Source organism: Lathamus discolor, chromosome 1 (assembly GCF_037157495.1).
Source record: "Lathamus discolor isolate bLatDis1 chromosome 1, bLatDis1.hap1, whole genome shotgun sequence".
Taxonomy (NCBI): domain Eukaryota; kingdom Metazoa; phylum Chordata; class Aves; order Psittaciformes; family Psittacidae; genus Lathamus; species Lathamus discolor.
In genome coordinates this window covers 80,778,703-80,795,873 of record NC_088884.1, presented here as the reverse complement: position 1 = coordinate 80,795,873, position 17,171 = coordinate 80,778,703, and the positions used below count along the sequence as shown (strand labels likewise).

At 45.5% G+C, this 17,171-nt stretch overlaps 1 protein-coding gene across 4 annotated transcripts in view; it reads right to left on the bottom strand.

Moving 5' to 3' along the window:
• Positions 1-17,171, bottom strand: part of LOC136016076 (chromatin remodeling regulator CECR2) — a 95,826-nt gene that overhangs the window by 38,132 nt on the left and 40,523 nt on the right. For all 4 annotated transcript variants that reach the window (XM_065682719.1, XM_065682727.1, XM_065682746.1 and 1 more), the window contains exon 2: positions 6,997-7,091. In XM_065682719.1, coding sequence (XP_065538791.1) covers positions 6,997-7,091 — 95 coding nt within the window. The remainder of the gene's footprint in view (positions 1-6,996; positions 7,092-17,171) is intronic.

Genomic DNA, 17,171 nt, shown 5'->3' with positions numbered 1-17,171 from the left:
ATGCAGGCTGCTGGCTATTCCTATGAAGTGTTCTGCTAAGGGAGATTTTGGTTCATGCATGCTGGGTGCATAGCCGGTGAATACTGATCTGACCTGGAAAGAGGGATGTTGATGGCCACACAGATGAAATGAAGTGTGAGAACCACTGCTGCACTCTCTGCTCTTGCCATATGCTGCCTCCATGTGCACTCTGACTCTTAAAGCTTGTTTTTTTTCTCTTTGTTTTGTGTTTTATTCTGTGTGACCTTGACAGCCAGCCGCAGTGCATGCCCAACAGCAAGCCACTCCGGATGTGACAAAATGAAGATCAAGCCACAGCAGTTTTTGTCTCAGGAAGGATGAACACAGCCTGCTGGATGGTCCAGAACATACCTAGAGCCCAGCTTTCACCTAGTGAACTAACTCGGTAAGACAGCAAGGGCTTTGATTGGTCTGTGATGGCATCGCGTTTCTCCCATCAATTATCTTCACTTGCATCTAACCATGCTTCAATACGTGTTTGTCAGCTGTCATCCACACACTTCTTTCTTTCTACTACTTTTACTTGATGGTGATGCTCCTTCTGAAGAGAAGCAGATCAACCCTTGGGAGCTGGAGACAATTAACTTATGAAAGACCCCAAATACATCTTCTGTATTCTGAAAGAGCAAAAAGGAATGAGGCTTACTGTGCTCCACATGCAGACTGGAAGAGGATCATTACTTACTATTCATTTCTGGATCCTTGAAGAACAAGTGAAGCCAGCTTAATGCTGCATTGTTCATTCCTAGTGCCCATCAACAGAAAGCATGCTCTAATTCGTAGCCATAAGGAAACACAACAGTATTGCTGTGGCCATAAGCTCTTCCGATTGTTATGGGGATATAGAGAGGACCTTAGGGTATTACAGTGATGATGAGCACTGTGGGGAAGAAGCTGGAGTTATTGTCCTGATGATCGTGGGGAAATAGGACACATGCCTCTATCATGGCACAAATCCATATGAAAAAAGCCTTTATGTGCCTCGCTGCTCATTGAAAAATATGCTTAGTGTGGGAGAAGGGAGTCCCTTCTGAGGCAGAAAATACCTAGCATGGGGTTGCCTTGAAGCAAACAAGCTTAGCAAATTCATTATTTAGTCCCACACACTGCAAGTTTCTGGGGACAATGGGTAAACCGAAGGTTTAACAGATAAAAGAATCCCTTTGGGATTCATTTCAGAACAGGTCTTTCCTCTCCTTCTCTCTAAAAAACTACTACACTGGCTGAGCCAGAAGGAAACTGAGGAAGGATGGAAGGTAAAATGAGAGAAAAATTCAAAATACAGGCGACTTAGAGCAGAGGCTGAGATGACACACCAGATTATCGTAGAGACTTAGCAGCTGGTCAGCAGTGCCCCAGCTCTTCGGGGCTAAAAGGCTCCAAGAAAATACTTTGAGAACTTCTCCAGTATTCTCCCTTGGACTAAAGATTGGCTTCTGAACATGGCGGATGTGTTAGGAGATGGCCTGCAAGACCAACTGTGCTTGAACAGAAATCCTGCACTGGTGGTTTGGAATGCAAGCCCTGAAAGTGAGGGCAAAGGTTTCACATGGAGAGAACTTCAACCCTGCCCCGCTCTCTCCATCACTCTTTGTCTTCTTCCTTCAAAGGAGAAGACGTTTTAACTTCCCTTCTCAATTTCTTTCTTCATCTTTGCTTTCTTCCTCCTCTCCGGAGCACTTGGTTTGCAACATCAAGGACTTAAAAATACAGCTGTCCATTTCATATTTCAAACTCTGACACTGGCATGATGACATCATTGCAGTCTCCAAGACTGTCCTCTCTATTCATCCTTTTAAGTTTAGCCACCTCTTCCTCCCTGTCAATGTTTTGCATAACTCCCTCTCCCCGGATATTCCATCTATTTGTCTTTCATCCATCTGCCCTAACAATAACAGCACAGCTTTCAGTCTCTTTTTCTTCCACCATTTTCAGTTCTTATTCTCCACCACATCTATGGAATAGCACTTCCAGAATGTGCGACCAACTTTTCTTCAGATTCTTCTTTAAAGATTCATTTTATCCATCTGAGAATCAAAGACATTTACTTAGCTTTATTTATAGTTGAACTCTATAATTTTATTCCACTGTGCTTCTCATTAATCTCTGAATGACCGTGTTATTTTACTGCTGTAATCTCATCCTTCCTTTCCCAACACCTGCCAGCTGCCTCATTTTCACTTTTTACCCTTTAAAAGGCTCACCTTGTATGGCTTGGCTATTATTATAATAAATATTAATATTAGATTCAAGATGAGAAATGCAGCCACTTCATCTCCCTTGCCCCCTCACGGTATCTCCTGTGCTGATGATACTGGGTCTATTCCAGAGGCCATCCACCAATCTCCATGATGTATGCAAGGCAGCACTTGTTAAAAGTCAGACTGTAAATAATGCTGATCTTGTTGATATTCACTAGGCATTCATGAATATGATTCTGAGTTAGTGAAGTGCTTTGTGGCTGGGCCATTGAAACAGTTGTTATAATCAAGGTCACCAGCACAACCGCAAGAGCCAGCTGTTAAAGCCCTTTCTGAAAGGTGGTGGTCCTCAGGTCTGCTGTGACTGAGCTTAGGCTGGCTGCCCCAGATGTTGTGGCATGGGCTGAAGCACTGAATTCATTCAGATTGTCTTAGTACCTTGGCTTAGCTATTCCCACAGCCCGGTTCACCACAGTATCCTTGAGACTGAAAGGTTGGCATGGGTTTGCCAGCTATCGCAGTTGACCTGCCGTTTCATCCCTTAGCCCAAGCCAACATACAACAGTTCTCAAAGGGCACAACCCACATGCTCACATGCAGAAAGGCAATTTTAGGATGTTTAGTCTTTTAACAGAGGCCACTTTTAACAGAACATGAGACCTGGGGTAACCCCCAAAGTAACGTGTAAAGATACAGTCCAGACAGAACAAAGGACAAGGGTGGACAGAAGTGACAAAGCCGAAGGAAGAAGAGAAATACCCAGAGCTATTAAATACAGTCCTCAGAAATAGGCATTCTGTGCAATGGGTTAGAAGATTTCAGATTATCCCTTATCTCTTTCTGATGAAAGCTCAAATAAGTGATTACAGAACAAGCATTAGAAAATCAGCAGAATAGAGGCAGTATTCTTGATTGGCAATTCAAGAAGTAGGGAATATAGCTCTTCAGATGCCGCACTGGGAGTATTTCTCAATGCCACCACTAAGGCTATGAAAGAAATAATTAAAACAATTGCAGGGGAGGGAAGAGGAGTTGAGGAATATCCTCTTATTATCCACATTAGAACAAACAGGCACAGATTACAAGCCAAAGACTCCAAGATTAGTTTACAGATCCAGAAAGAGCTTAGATGGGTGCAAAACAGATGATCCACCCGGGAAAAAAATTCCAATGCATTAAGGAAAGAAATAACAAGGAAAAAAATAATTGAGGTTCCTAAGGAAGCAAACGCTGTCTATGGTGCCACAGAAGTCAATTAGACAGTTTTCAGCTACAGTGAAGGACCAGTCTCTTGGGGTTTAAAAAGAGAAAGAATCTCACGGGGCACAGGCAGGAGCAGAAGGGTTGTTCTTGTTCCTCACTTTCTGGCACGGTTGTTCATGTTGAAAAAATAGAAGTTAAAACATGTTACAAGAAAAAAGTAATTAAGACGTTTTCCAAGAGACAACAACCTTGTACAAAACGCCTCCCAACGAGAAATGCGATACAGTCATTGAAACATTTTATGCCATCACATTAGATGTGATCACATCGCAGTGCAGTAACAGAGCAGTGAAGAATGAGCTTCACCCAGAGAAATGCTGAACAGCGGGAGCTTTTCTGGATTATTTTAGTTGAGTGTACACATCCATGTCACACCATCACTTCTTACTTAAAAACAGCTGCAGAAGGCTCCTGCTGCGGCTGCTGCCGTTAGCTGAAGCTCTGATCTTCCTGTCTTGATACAAGTCATCAAGTTGCATTTCCTGCTGGAATTAAAGTGGCAGCCCCTAGGGACTATGCAGCTGCCCAATTTATATCAGAGAGGATCTGAAGCAAGCAGCAGCCTTTTTTCCAAATGGTTTAATCTTTATTTATTTTTTTTAATAACCCCCACATTCTATTAAGAGTTTTCCCCTCCCCACTTTCCAGGCATTTGTGTTTCAAAACAATTAAAAGAAGACATAGACATTTCAAGGCCTGTGCACAAAAGCTAGAAGCAGGAAAAACATATGGGTAAACTTACTGGCATCAAACCAAACTGTGCCTATAGCATAAAACTGAGCCAAGAGATCAAACAAGAAGTGTCAAGGACACCAGTTACTACATCATTAATAGTTAGATAGTATGGTTGTTGTGTAAATACTATGAAGGGTATTCATAAAACAACAAAGCTGCAGATCATGGCACAAAAGTATTTTGGGTCAGAGCAAACAGAGGAGAGCAACAGGGAAACTGTCCTGGACAAGGGCTCAAACCACCCAGTGCCAGGCAGAGACAGCTACAGGGTCATCGCTACAGATGTTAGAAGCCAGAAATACAAACTACTGTCTTTTCTGTTCTGTACTTCTACAGCGCTTAACATGGCAAGAACCAGGTCAACAAAGAGTGTTCCTAACAACTATGATAGGTTATGATAAATAACGAGTTTGGAGACGATCGTGTGGCATCCCATTAAGTAGTCTGTGCAGTTAAACACAGATATCCATAGCTCAAAGAAAGTCTTCAAGTTACCAGACATTCAACACCCTCTAACCATCAAGCAGGGTAAAAAACAGTCTCTCTCTCATGTACAGGATTCTTAAAAGTGTCTGTCATAAAGAATATTGAAAACAAGGCAAAGTTGCTCTATTTCAGCACCAAATATCACAGAACTCTAGAAAAGTATTAATCTCTTAAAAAAAAAAAAAAAAGGAATAAAAAGGAAATCAAACTAGAGTATGATAAATTGTGCTTTAGAAGGGCTCTCATCTAGGTTCCACTTCCAAAATTACTTGAGAGCACATTATAATTAGCAAAGGTATGTGACAGTTTTATACCCCTCTATGATGCATGATTAAAGCCAGGCAGCCCAGCTCCGCCACAAGTTCTGCATGCCGTCAAAACAGATGTGACAAGAACTACAAGCTGCTCCCAGACAGACTGTGAGAAAGCATAGGCAGATAACATTTTGGCCATCAAAGAGGTAAGACACAATACAAAACTAATTAAACCTTAAAACCCCTTGGAGAGGTAAGCTATGTTGTATATGAAATTACATGAAGCATCTTGTGCTGGAGCTGTAGTTCTCCAAGAACAAGGATGAAAGAACAAACTCCTACCTTCCCCTCCGAGATGCAACAGGGAGCAAAGTTTACAGCCTAAAGATTAACAGCTCACAGCCTTGGCATGAGAATGTGGAGCAAAATAACTGGAGAAATCGCTGCTGTAATGCCACTGTGATGATCTCTGACACTGCTGATTCCTCCAGCCCGAGACAGATACCTGCTATCTGTCTGCAACAGGAAAATACGGAGTCCTGGCTCGTTGTGAAAGGCCAAATCTAAACTCCACACAAATTCTGCCTCTTTACATTTGCATGTCTTTGCTGAGCACTCATAAAATTAATTAGAGGCTCAACTCCTTAACACTAACAGAAGACAAACTACATACAGTGAGGAAGCTGTGCATCTGCTAAGGACCATGTGTCTTGGTCTCAGGTTAGAGGGAACAAAGATGTTGGAAATAAACATGAAAGGAACAAGAATTTTAGGCTTTGAAAACACACATTCATTTTGGATAAATATTTTGTGGCTGGTCTGCAAGTGGATACACTGAGAACTGTATCCAAGCCATCACTTTCATTCTCATTTATCTACAGATTCTCATATTTAGACTACATCTTAGTGCTTCTTCCTTTGTGACATCCTTCTGCATACAGCACCTTTCCCTCTGTTTCCAGGTAGCCTCCGCCACTACTTCCTCCGCAAAGCTTCGGAGCCCACATCCCTAACATAACCCACTGGCCCCAGGCAGTTTTCCTGATATGTTCCTTCAGGAGAAGCAATTAAACTCTCTGCTGAGAGTTTAGGAGAACCTCAGAATATGGAATTAATGAAATTTATTGAAGACAAACCTTCCACTGCTTCTACAAGTTTGAGCTGGTTATGGTGAACAAAACATATAAGCATCTATGGTTATGCCTATGCATCAGCCCACAACTCTGCACAACAGGGGAATCCTAGGGAGCAGGACTGCTAAACACCTCTTTTAAGCTATTGCAGCTGTTGCCAAGCTGTCTTCATCTCCACAGTTATGCTTTGCTATTAACATGGTTCACAAGAGAACAAATAAAACACACTGCAACAAGCCTTCGTTATCACTGGGAGCATATTGCACTGCATGAGTGGCAATCCTCTGAAGAATGATGTTCTACAGATGTCTTAGTTTGGGATTGTATTTTGGTGGACACTAACAAAGTGTCTCTGGATGTTGAAACATGCAGAGAAGGTGTCAAATCACTTTCCAACATCCTGCAACTGAACTGATTCCAATCCTCCTCTTATTCCTAAGAAAATAATTGCAATTGTCCCTCTGCAAAGGAGCAGGATCTTCCATGCAAATGAGGTGGCTGCAGAGCAGCAAGTCTTATTCTATGCAATATATGTAAAATGTTGAGAACTTGTGATGATTTAAAGACTGAGTGTGATATCACTGACTTGACCGAAAAGAGTACAGAACATAACAGCAGATTTGAACGTTCACTGTGTGCACCAGTGCTACAGCACAGCATCAAACACATTTGCACCAGATCTGGACAAAGAAGTTTGCTTGACAACGGGTCTGTAAAATTAAAACCCTACAACTCGACCCAAGAAGAGCTGGAATTCCCTTCCACTTGGTGAAGCATCTGGCCTGATTGCTGGTGGCTGCCGATCACTGCCATGTCATCACTCTAAAGCCGTGAAACATCCCTGCAACAGTGTTAATTAGCTCCCCTTGCAAAGCGCTTAAGCAGCAGAGCGGGGTTACTCACGTGATGTCTCTGCGCTGATAGCAACCTTGAAGCAGGCAGGCGATCAGGTCGCTGATAAACTCCACATCATCCCTGTGAAGAGCAGCTTCCAGTTCCTAACGTGCAGAAAAGAGAAAAAAACAATTCCAACCATCAAACTAATTCCTTAAAATTTACTGCTAGCTGATCAGGACCAAAAAGACCCAAGCAGCCTCAAGTAATATGTACAGCAGCAGAGCATACGCTAGGTAAGCCAACCTTCCCCATCATTAAAAATACTGCTACTACTACCTTTCCATTGCCAGAGTTTATGAGAAGACCTTGAAAGGCTTTTACTGAATGTCACTCTCCAGCCATAAGACTAATGCTTTTGTCTGGACACTCTAAAATAGGGTTCAGTGAGGTTGAGATACTATAGCCTAATAAGAAAGCCATGATTTCTCCTATGTTCAGCTGATGGGCCGGAATCAACAGTTTCATTCTCCGTCTTTGCTTTCCATTTGCTAAGGCTGGTGAGTTCATTTAAAAGATGTGCTCAGAAAGCGTGGCCCTAAAAGCCACTTACACAGAGAAGTAGAGGTTTCAGATGGGTAGCCAGAAATGGCTAAGAGCCAGCAACAGAAAGCCTCAAAATAAACCAGGCGTTTTGATTATTTCACTTATTTTTCTTTGTTTTGGTTTGGTTTTCCTCTACTAAGAGAGAAAGAAAGGGATATCAGGGTTATCAGAGCTCATGACCCAAAACCTCAACCCTTGATGAAGGGGTGGAAAGTACCACAGCTTACTTCAGCACGATGCGGTTCACATCAATGTGTGATGCAGGAACTGATCCACAAAAAGGATAAACTTTTGAAATGTAGTTATTACAGATTTCACGTGTTGTGAGCAATATCTGTTTTTCAGCTAGTAATGTCAAGCTGCTTTCAAAATATTACTAGGTTAAATTACGGTTCTATATATATGCCAGAAAATCATTCACAGCAAGAAAAATCCACTTCCTATAACACTTATTATGAGTAGTATACAGCACTTAACAAGATTTAATGTGGCCAAACAGCATAGGCGTAAGAAGCTATTCTTTTTAGCTTGCAGAGTAAATAATGGATTGAATACAAATTCCTGCTTGAATGTTACTCAACAGACTGTTACACAAATGGCTACGCTAATGGCTACAGAATAAAGGTTAATGGCCAGAGAATAAAGGATAAACGTTTTGGCACATACCCAGTAAAGAAGAGAAAGTGCTTTTTTATTAGACCGCAGTAACTGCGGTAATAAAATTATTGATAACAGATTGCAGATTAAATGCCGCTTGTAGTTATTTATTGGAAATATATTAATGGCATATTTTCATTATCAACACTGCTGTTATTTACCTCGTGTGCAGCATCCAAAGTGCTTCACAAGTAGAAGCTTGACACCTGCACTGTGAAGTATCTTATATATATATGTGTTGTGTGTGTGTGTGTATATATACATATATATATACATATATATATAAAACATAGCAAGAACCAGGTCAACGTGTGATATATACGCGTGGAAAAGAAAGGAAAGGAAAGGGCAGTGGGCAGCCAAAGCCTAACATAGCATTCCTGCTGCAGAGCTAACTCCCCAAAATCTCTGTCCTGGCCTTTAGATGCTTAATGACAAGTTAATACAAAAACTGCTGCTGCTGCTTGCCATCCCTTGGATAGAGTGATATTATTGTTGTAAAAATATTAATTATACTTTATAAACAGCAATTACTGAGTAAATTCACTCAGCAGTGAGTATTTTGGAGGTGCTGACTTCCTTTATTTGGAAATTAGTGGGCATTTGCCTTTTAACAAAATACACCTGAGGAGCAGGGAACCAAAACCCAAAGTATGCAATGTGCTAAAACATCCCAGATGTGTTACCACAGTAAACTCGCAGCTTGTGAAAAATGACACGTTAGGACCCAGACTAAAGGGTGGGGGAAATTAAGTCTCCAGGATGCTCTCCCCCATTCAGCCTTATCCACATACACTTGTGCACTAAAGCTGTCCGTCAGCAGCCTGTCTTTGCTAGGATGCGACAGCCTTTTGTATGAAGGAATATTTAAATTGCTTCCCGTGAGCCTTTTCAGCCAGCTGTTTGACTTAACACTCCTTAAGCAGTGGCCACAACCAGCTCAGATAGCCGCTATCTGCAGCTATTGTTTTCCAGGCCCAGGAGTGACCTTTACCTTTTGGAGCCACTGGGTCACCCTGGGGGACATTCCTCGGGCACTGGGCAAGGTGCTGTTTCCTGGGCAGGGACCACCAGCCTCCCCCAGAACACCTGCCTGGGTGTTTCCCCCCTCACTTGCTGCCTTTTGTCTCCCAGGTGGGTGCTCCTTCTCCTTGCCTTCATGCATGTGTAGCACTGATTTGGGTACCCAATCTGATGGATCTTGCAGCCACTGGCTAACAGGGGCACTGGGCACACAGACCAGTGTGGGGCTGGGTACAGAGTCTTGGGTTAAGCAGATGCTTGCACAAGTCAGGATTCATCCAGACATATCGCTGGGCTAATGAAGCATCTTTAGCAGGCGTGAGGCTGTCGGCACCCCTGTAGAAAGGTGCTTGCTGTGCTCCCCAGTGCCACGGGTGCTGTCTGGAGCCCACTCTGGTCCCTACGGATGGCACACTGGGTGCCAGTGCATTATGGTAAAGGCACAGTCCAAGTATTAACATGATTATTGGAAAAAAAGATACTGACATTGTCCTGTAAAGTTTTTGTCTACTTTTTTGCTGTTGCTGCTTGTGATAGGGCAAGATCAGCGAGAGGTGCTTTAATTTCCAAGAACTCGATCCATTAGCCCTGTTTAACTGAATACTATCCCACTGGATTTTCCAGCTTCCTCCCCCGAACCACCTAAATCCTGGACTTTTTCCACACACCCAGGATGCCGTGGGAACGCAGTGAACCAGGAGGATGCAATGCAAATCTTAACATCTTAGGGTTGTAAACAAAATGTTAGGATCCCTTTGGGTTTTCACCTAAGGCTCCAGCCCACATTTCCCAGGAGAAATAAACCTTGTTTTTCCAGCCCTCCCCTCCAACAAAGGCCAGCCAGCAAAGTGGCACAGTGCTTGGGTGGCACATCTGAGCTGAAGTGATGCCGGGGACTCCCAAGAGAAAGAAACCATCAAAACCCCCTGGTCCACAGGGCAAACCCTGCCCTGGGCACCCGTCCCCACAGCCTGGCCAGGGCAAGCAGCGAGCGCCTGGGCTCCCTCCCAGCCACCATCCTCCCCACGCCTCCAACCCTTTTGTTTTTCCCCTTTTCTCTTTGAGCACTGAGCTGTGAGCACAGAAATCTGAACCTTGCCAAAACGCTTTGGGGACGGCACAGAAAGGAAACAGAAGAGGCAGCAAATCAGCAGAGGAGAGGGGGGGACGACGACCACATCTCCTCCTCCTGTAGCCGTAGAGAGCAACAGACAGGAGAAAAGCAGGATTCTCCCCCTCTCCAGCTGGCGTCACACCTCATTAGGGAAAAGCCTGTTTAACGTCTTTCCCTCCCCCCAGCCCAGGACTAAATCCCCCCTGAGTCAGGCAAGGGCTGTCGGGAAGAGGCGGCCGCAGGAGCAAGGGTGACCACCTCGCCCTGGAGGAGCACTGGCCAGCAGCAGGGCTAGCCAGGGCAGGCGGGAGGGCACTGCTAACCCAATCCCTGCCTGCTCCCCGGTGTGCTGGCGGAGAAGGGCACGCTGTCCTGCGCCAGGCAGGTATGGTTAACCCCACACCAGTGTGCTGCTGGCCAACGGCTGAGGCCGAAAGAAATGCTGCTCCCCTAAATGTATTAAACCCCAACATCACTTGTGTTTTGTTGCGGTTGATAACTTTGGTCTGCTCTTGACACCACGCAAGTGACCCAAGCCCCATGCTGCCCAAAATATACTGCTTCTTGATATCTGCAAAGATTTGAGAAGAAAGGCAGCTGGCTTCCTGGGTAAAGCTAAAGAAACGAGTCCAAAGCTGTGACTGCAGTGACACCACTGCCACCAACACCAGCGCACGCAGTGGATTTTTGAGCTCTGGGAAGCAGCTGGTCAGATTCCAGCTCCTGGCAAGCTGTCTGCATGGAGGACGGTATCACAAAGTTTGGGACCCTTGTTTCAGGAGACTCCTCCAAAACCACAGGGAAGCCAGCATGTGCAAGAGCCCAGTGCGAGCAGACTGGGTGCTGAGGTTCAAGACTACAGTTTAAAGGCTTCCTCCGTGCTGGAGCTGAATCATCTATAACCGAATCTGATGGACATAACCAGACTAAGCACAGATAAGCCTTGTCCAAGTTAGCCGTCAGTTTAAAAACCCCAATCCGTTCAGCTGTGTTTCCAAACTGCTGCTGTTATCAGCTTTCCGTTGCAATACTCCCCAGGTGACTCAACAGGCTTTTGGAGAGGCTTTAGGAGATCACTGAAAGCTACTGAGCCAGCCCCAATCCATGCACTGAAATTTCAACACCATTGATGAATCGAGTCAGGATGTTCTTTTCCCCCTCACAACTACTTAATGACAATGGGTACCCAGGCAAGAGCTTGGCAAAATCACACTGGGATAACTGGGAGCTATTGGGATTGCTTAGGAAAATGGGAAGTCAGCTGCAGGCCTGAAATGCTCCCAACAAACACCATTTATCCCCGTGTTGTGTGAAGCTGGTGTGTGCACTTCACATCTCTGGCTAGGAGCTCCTGCTGTCCCCACCAAAGAGCCACATGTCCAAGGAGGCTGCAGGGACTTGGGGAGAGACCACTGCTCCCCCCAGCTCATCCCCGAGAGGAAAGTGCAGCACCCTCCTTTTGGCTACAGAGTACACCCAAATCAGCAGCAGAAGGCTAATGCAATGAATGATCAGCGGGACATGCTCATGGAACTGGGGTGACAGGATCTACTTACGCCACAGCCAGCATCCACAGCTCAGGTCTGTCGGGGCACTCAGCCCCTAGGATGTACTCAGCATGTCTGAAAACTCATGCGCCCAGACAGCAGAGTGCTTTCTGCAGCCTGGTGCTGTGCTCTCCCTGCCTGTGATTGCTGCCATCATATGGAAATAGTACTTAAAATAATGAAACCTACTGAGTGCCCTGCTCTGCATGACAAGGCAGGAGGGCACTGGGGGAAGTCAGGGGCATTCGCAGCGCCAGGATACCCTGGAAGCACAAACAGCAGTGGGTTCAGATGGCTGCCATAAAGTCCAACAGAAGTTACAGCTCCTGACGCTGGTGGATTCTCCCAACCACATTATCTTAACTTTAAGCAGCTATTTGGAGACACCACCCATTATCCAAGTCTGCAGCTGGATGCATCTCTCCCAGCTTCCCCACAGTCCTGCAGGAGCCTGCACACTGTCCTCTCCCTATGAGATGCTCCAGGGCTTTATGGCTTCCTGAGCCAAGGCAGCCCCCAACTTCACTCCACCTTTCCACCACAAGAAGAGGGGGTGCTGAATGCCCTCCTGCACTCTGGCAGCAGGGACCAAGTCAGAAGCTCTCATTAAGGAAACATCATCATCTTCACCTCAGTCCCTGGGGACCATGAGCTCAGGGCAAGCCAAGCTGGCCTTTAACGGTAGCTTGGGGGGCATGAGCAAAAAGAGATTTACTGATACTCAGCACCACAGTGGTCCTGGCTTTTCTCTGAGCCACCAGACTGGTAAGTGCAACAGCAAGGGATGAAGAGCAAATAAATACCCTGGGGAGGAGAAAGCTACCCTGCCAAAAGGGGACTATCATCTGTGGAGGGGGATAAAGAAAGAGTAGCAAGTGTATTGCCTTCTCCTGTTATTTTAGGTCCCCCCTTTATGTCTGCCAGTGCTTTCTGAGATCTCTAACTTCCCTGACTTTCTGCGAGCAGACTTTGAAGGCTATTTCAAGCATGTTGTAAATAGGAGCATAATGTTACTCCAAGGCTAAGCAGAGGTGTGAGATGACAGCTTTGTATGAGGGAGATAGTTATAAACAGAAAGCTGGGGACAATTTGTCGTATTGCCTCCACATTAGGGCTGTTTGCAAAGAACAAATCCCACGTGCTCCCCCCCTCCAGGTGCCAGCAGTGCAATGGGTAGTGTCAGTCACCCTCTCCTCCGGCAGCTCTCTTCAGCAGCCGAAGGGGATGCACAAAGATTGAACTCTGCTCAGTTCAGACCAAGTAGGTTTGAAAATGCAAACTCTTTCCAACGCCGATGGATGGGTTTTGATAGAATTCTCCAGGCTTGGTTTACAGACACACTCTGGCTTTGTCTTCTTTAGCCTCGCTACCAGCATGTTCGAAAGTTTGAGACCACTGTGCTATCTCTCAGCCACCTATCGCACTCACAAGGCCAGTTGTGGCTTCTTGCTCTCCATCCATGTTCACCTGCTGCTTGATCTCTCCTCTGGGACAGGGACCCTCCTCCCCTGTTTGCACAGCATGCAGCCGCTTGCTCTCCCAACTGGAATTTTTCACTGCTGCATAATACAAACAAATGCGAGCAGCTCATGCTGGGTGGCTAAACTGTACTGAAAAGAGGTTTCAGACTGATCAGTCCAGTCTCCCCCATGCCCCATAGCAGTGTACCAGTACTAGTAAAGCTTTCCTCTCCTCCTAGCTCATCTTGCCTGCAGTACAAGCGACTGGGGACAAGAACTGCAATCATTATGATTCTTACGCATTGTCAGCACTTAAAAGACGTACAGCTTCTACTCATTCTGTTTCTCCCCCTGCAAAGTACCTTTTCAGACAGACACGTGAAGCTCTGAAGTAATAAGCTATTAGTTTCTGTTTAATAGTTAGCCATTAGTACTTTATGCCTCTAGAGCAGCTTTCATCCCAGAGCATCAAAGCATTTAAAGAACTTTCAGTAAAGCCCCGTAGCACCTGTGTAGGAAGGGGAGGCACACACCCACATGCAGAACAATTTTACAGATGGAAAAATCACCACAAGCCCCAGCATCCTTACCAGGCACATGCTTCACTCAGTGGCGGGGTTAAGAGAGATGCCATGAGGTTTGACACTTGATGCCACTGCAATCATCTTTTTTCCCCAGCAGTTTTACTAGCAGCCAAAGCATCTGAAGATCATGCTATTTCCCTCTGAAGGATCATTTCTCCCTTTCAAAATAATCCCCTCTTCCTTCAGAGCAGATAATCTACACCATTTACTATAAGCCAGTTATGCTGGCTGAGAGGCAAGCATCGCACTGGGCACTGTGCTGGCTTTATATGGGACAGAGACAGGAATTTCAGGCTCAGCAGAACTGATGGTCTCCAGCCTACGGTTTGCAGACCCTGTGGAAGACTTCCAACAGGCCTGTGAAGGGCAATTAAGAAAAGCAAGCTTAACATGAGTCTGCTGAAATTTCTAATCAGGGGTCCATGCCTTTACAGGAAAAACACTGGGGTCGTGCCCTGAGAAAACCCAGACCAAAACACCCTCCACAAAGTGTCTGACCACTATTGCCCAAGCCACGAGTTCGCCTCCTCTAGCTGAAAATAACCTCCAAACACAGCAGTACGAGAGGAAACACAGTCTGATTGAATTACATCCTGTTTGCCTCGCCCTCAGAAGGATATCATTTATTATCACCTAGAAAGGATCTCTCCCAGTATGTGCACTTGTATGGAGTACCACATGTGTTCAGATTGCTATACTACTTGTAGATTGTGCTGGGTTAGGCTTTCAGGGGGGGTTTTGCGCTGGGAAGATAGGCTGAGGAAAGTGGTAAGCAGATCAGGACCATTCTCAAGCTAACTCATAATACCATATAGATTATATATTGCTAAGCTCTCACAGTCCCATGACAGTACTGACCTGCTGGTAAAACCAAACCAGACCAACCCCTGACTCCCTCTTCTCCACAACTGCTGGATTTAACATTCCCATTAATGGGCTAAGTACTACCAGCTGCTAAAGAATACAAATTTTATCAACTCTTTTACACAGCACCCTGGGTGAGCACAGCTCTACCTGTTCTTGATGATGTTTCCGGAAACAACATCACTGGGTTTGCTACGGTCCCTCCCCAGATGATTTGGCTGCTCGATAAATAAAGTACAGCTGATCCTGCCGTGTCACCATCTCCTGCGGTTAAGAGGCTTCCTGGGTACCTAGTGGGAGTTCTGCTAAGCTTTTAAGCCCATTGGCAACGTGGGGAACAGTCTGTAGCTCCAAAGCCAAGAGGCTCGAAGTAATAATCCGATTTCAAAGCCCCTCCTCCTTTCCAGCCAAAGGCAGCAAGGGAGGATGAGATCAGACTGTAGATGCTCTTCATTTCAGGTCTGGCCATTGCACTCATCTGCTCAGCATGAGCATGGGGAAGGGAAAGGATGAGTGCCAAAATCTGGAATGGATTGCTTGACTGAAGTTTCTGCAAAGATTTTTCAAGACTTGTTGGGAAAACAATTTTTTAAGGGGATTTTCGCTGCTCTCAATACAGCCAGACTGTCCCATCTAAACCAACCTCCACATTTCTGGTTTGTGTACCAGTCTAAACTCCTGGGGTATTTTCCCTGCCGTCAAGCACCGCTGAGGCACCATGGCATTCAAGCTATGCAGCTGGCTTGCACTCTCACCTCAAAACTCCTGCAACAGAAACAAGTGGTGCTCCAGCATTTACATTGCTCCCCCTCCAGGATGTTGTTAGCTGCCAGTTGGTAAGCAACCCATGAAAAAACTATTGTTATCATTGAAATAAACAGAAAACCTAGATCGTCCCTTAGGGGTTCAGGTGATTCCCTCACATCCCTTCTGCCCCTCAAACAAGAATGACAACCTGGCTTTTGAATGGGGAAAGACAGGTCCTGTGCTCAACCTTGCCTGGAAAAGCAGGGTGAAACAGTAAAATACATTAAGATGAAAACAGGCTTTATGTAAAGCCTTGCTTTTTCCCTTTCATCTGATCTCCACAGCCAGCCATTCTTCTGCCTCCCCTTCCGATGCTGCGTGGAGCGCAGCCCGCAGCGTACCCATCACAAACAAACCCAGGCTGGCAGCTCAGCGGGGACATCGGCCTTAAAGAGCTGTCGGCACTAAAAACTCTTCCTCCTCACTCGGGGTCAGACAAAAGAAAAAAGCCACCGAGAAAGAGCCTGCAGCCACACACAGGTACCACACAGGTTTCTACCACCACACATGGCCGAGATGAACGGGGGTGAATTCCACCACAGTGCTATAGGGAAATCCAAGTTCCAGTGTTTTCTCTATTAGGTTAGCAAAGAAGAACTGCCAGATGTATGAAGTAGCTGCTGACCGGTACCAACCCCGATGACACAGCCAGCCAGCTACTCAGATGTGTGAACTGCCTGTTTGCAACAGGCTTAGTCTCAAGCCTAAGAATGAGTTTTAAAAACACACATCTATCCGTTGGCATAACAGTTTGTGGAACCATAACTAATAGGTCTCTTTCATACTCTTAGATAACTGTCTGCACTACTCTGGATAGCCAAAAGCATCAACTGGCTTATCTATCAGACTAGCCGAGCTTATTCCAAGCTTATACAGTCCAGACATACTTGAATACAAAAGTTAATGGCTTTTATACATTGTCTTATTATAAGAAACACAGATGCTACTACCCTAATGTGAGATATAGGCACTAAGGTACAGGCTTGTCATAGGAAATAGTGTTTTAAGCCTGCCAAGTACTGCAATGTGAGTTACAGCTCCATACACAGCCTTGGCTTCATAACACATGTCACCACAGGATCCAATGTCAAAACAAACACAGGAAGTTCCCTCTTCCAGTGCTCACACTCTACCTTCAGCCCCCACCAAAAAAAAATCTGTATTTTCATCAGATAAGTGGAAAAGCCACCCAGACCTTTTAAAGCCCGGTTGGGTCTTGGAGCCTCTACTCCCAGTGACTGCTATCCAGCTCTCCTTCCCCTCAGCCAGCCTCTATGCTTCCTCGGCTGTCCTGTGGAACATACGACCTGCCCTGCTCTGCTGAGACATCATCTTCCATGGGATGCTAGTAAAAACCTAAACAGCACTCAGCAGGGTTTCTTGGTGATGGAGGTGACTGCTCTCAGAGTGGGAAAGAGTGGCTGGAAAGCTGCTCATGGAAAAGGACCCAGGGGTGCTGATTGACAGATGCTGAACATAAGCCAGTTTGTGCCCAGGCAGCCAAGAAAGCCAACAGCATCCTGGCTTGTATTGGCAATAGCGTGGCCAGCAGGGCCAGGGCAGTGATTATCCATCCCTCTGT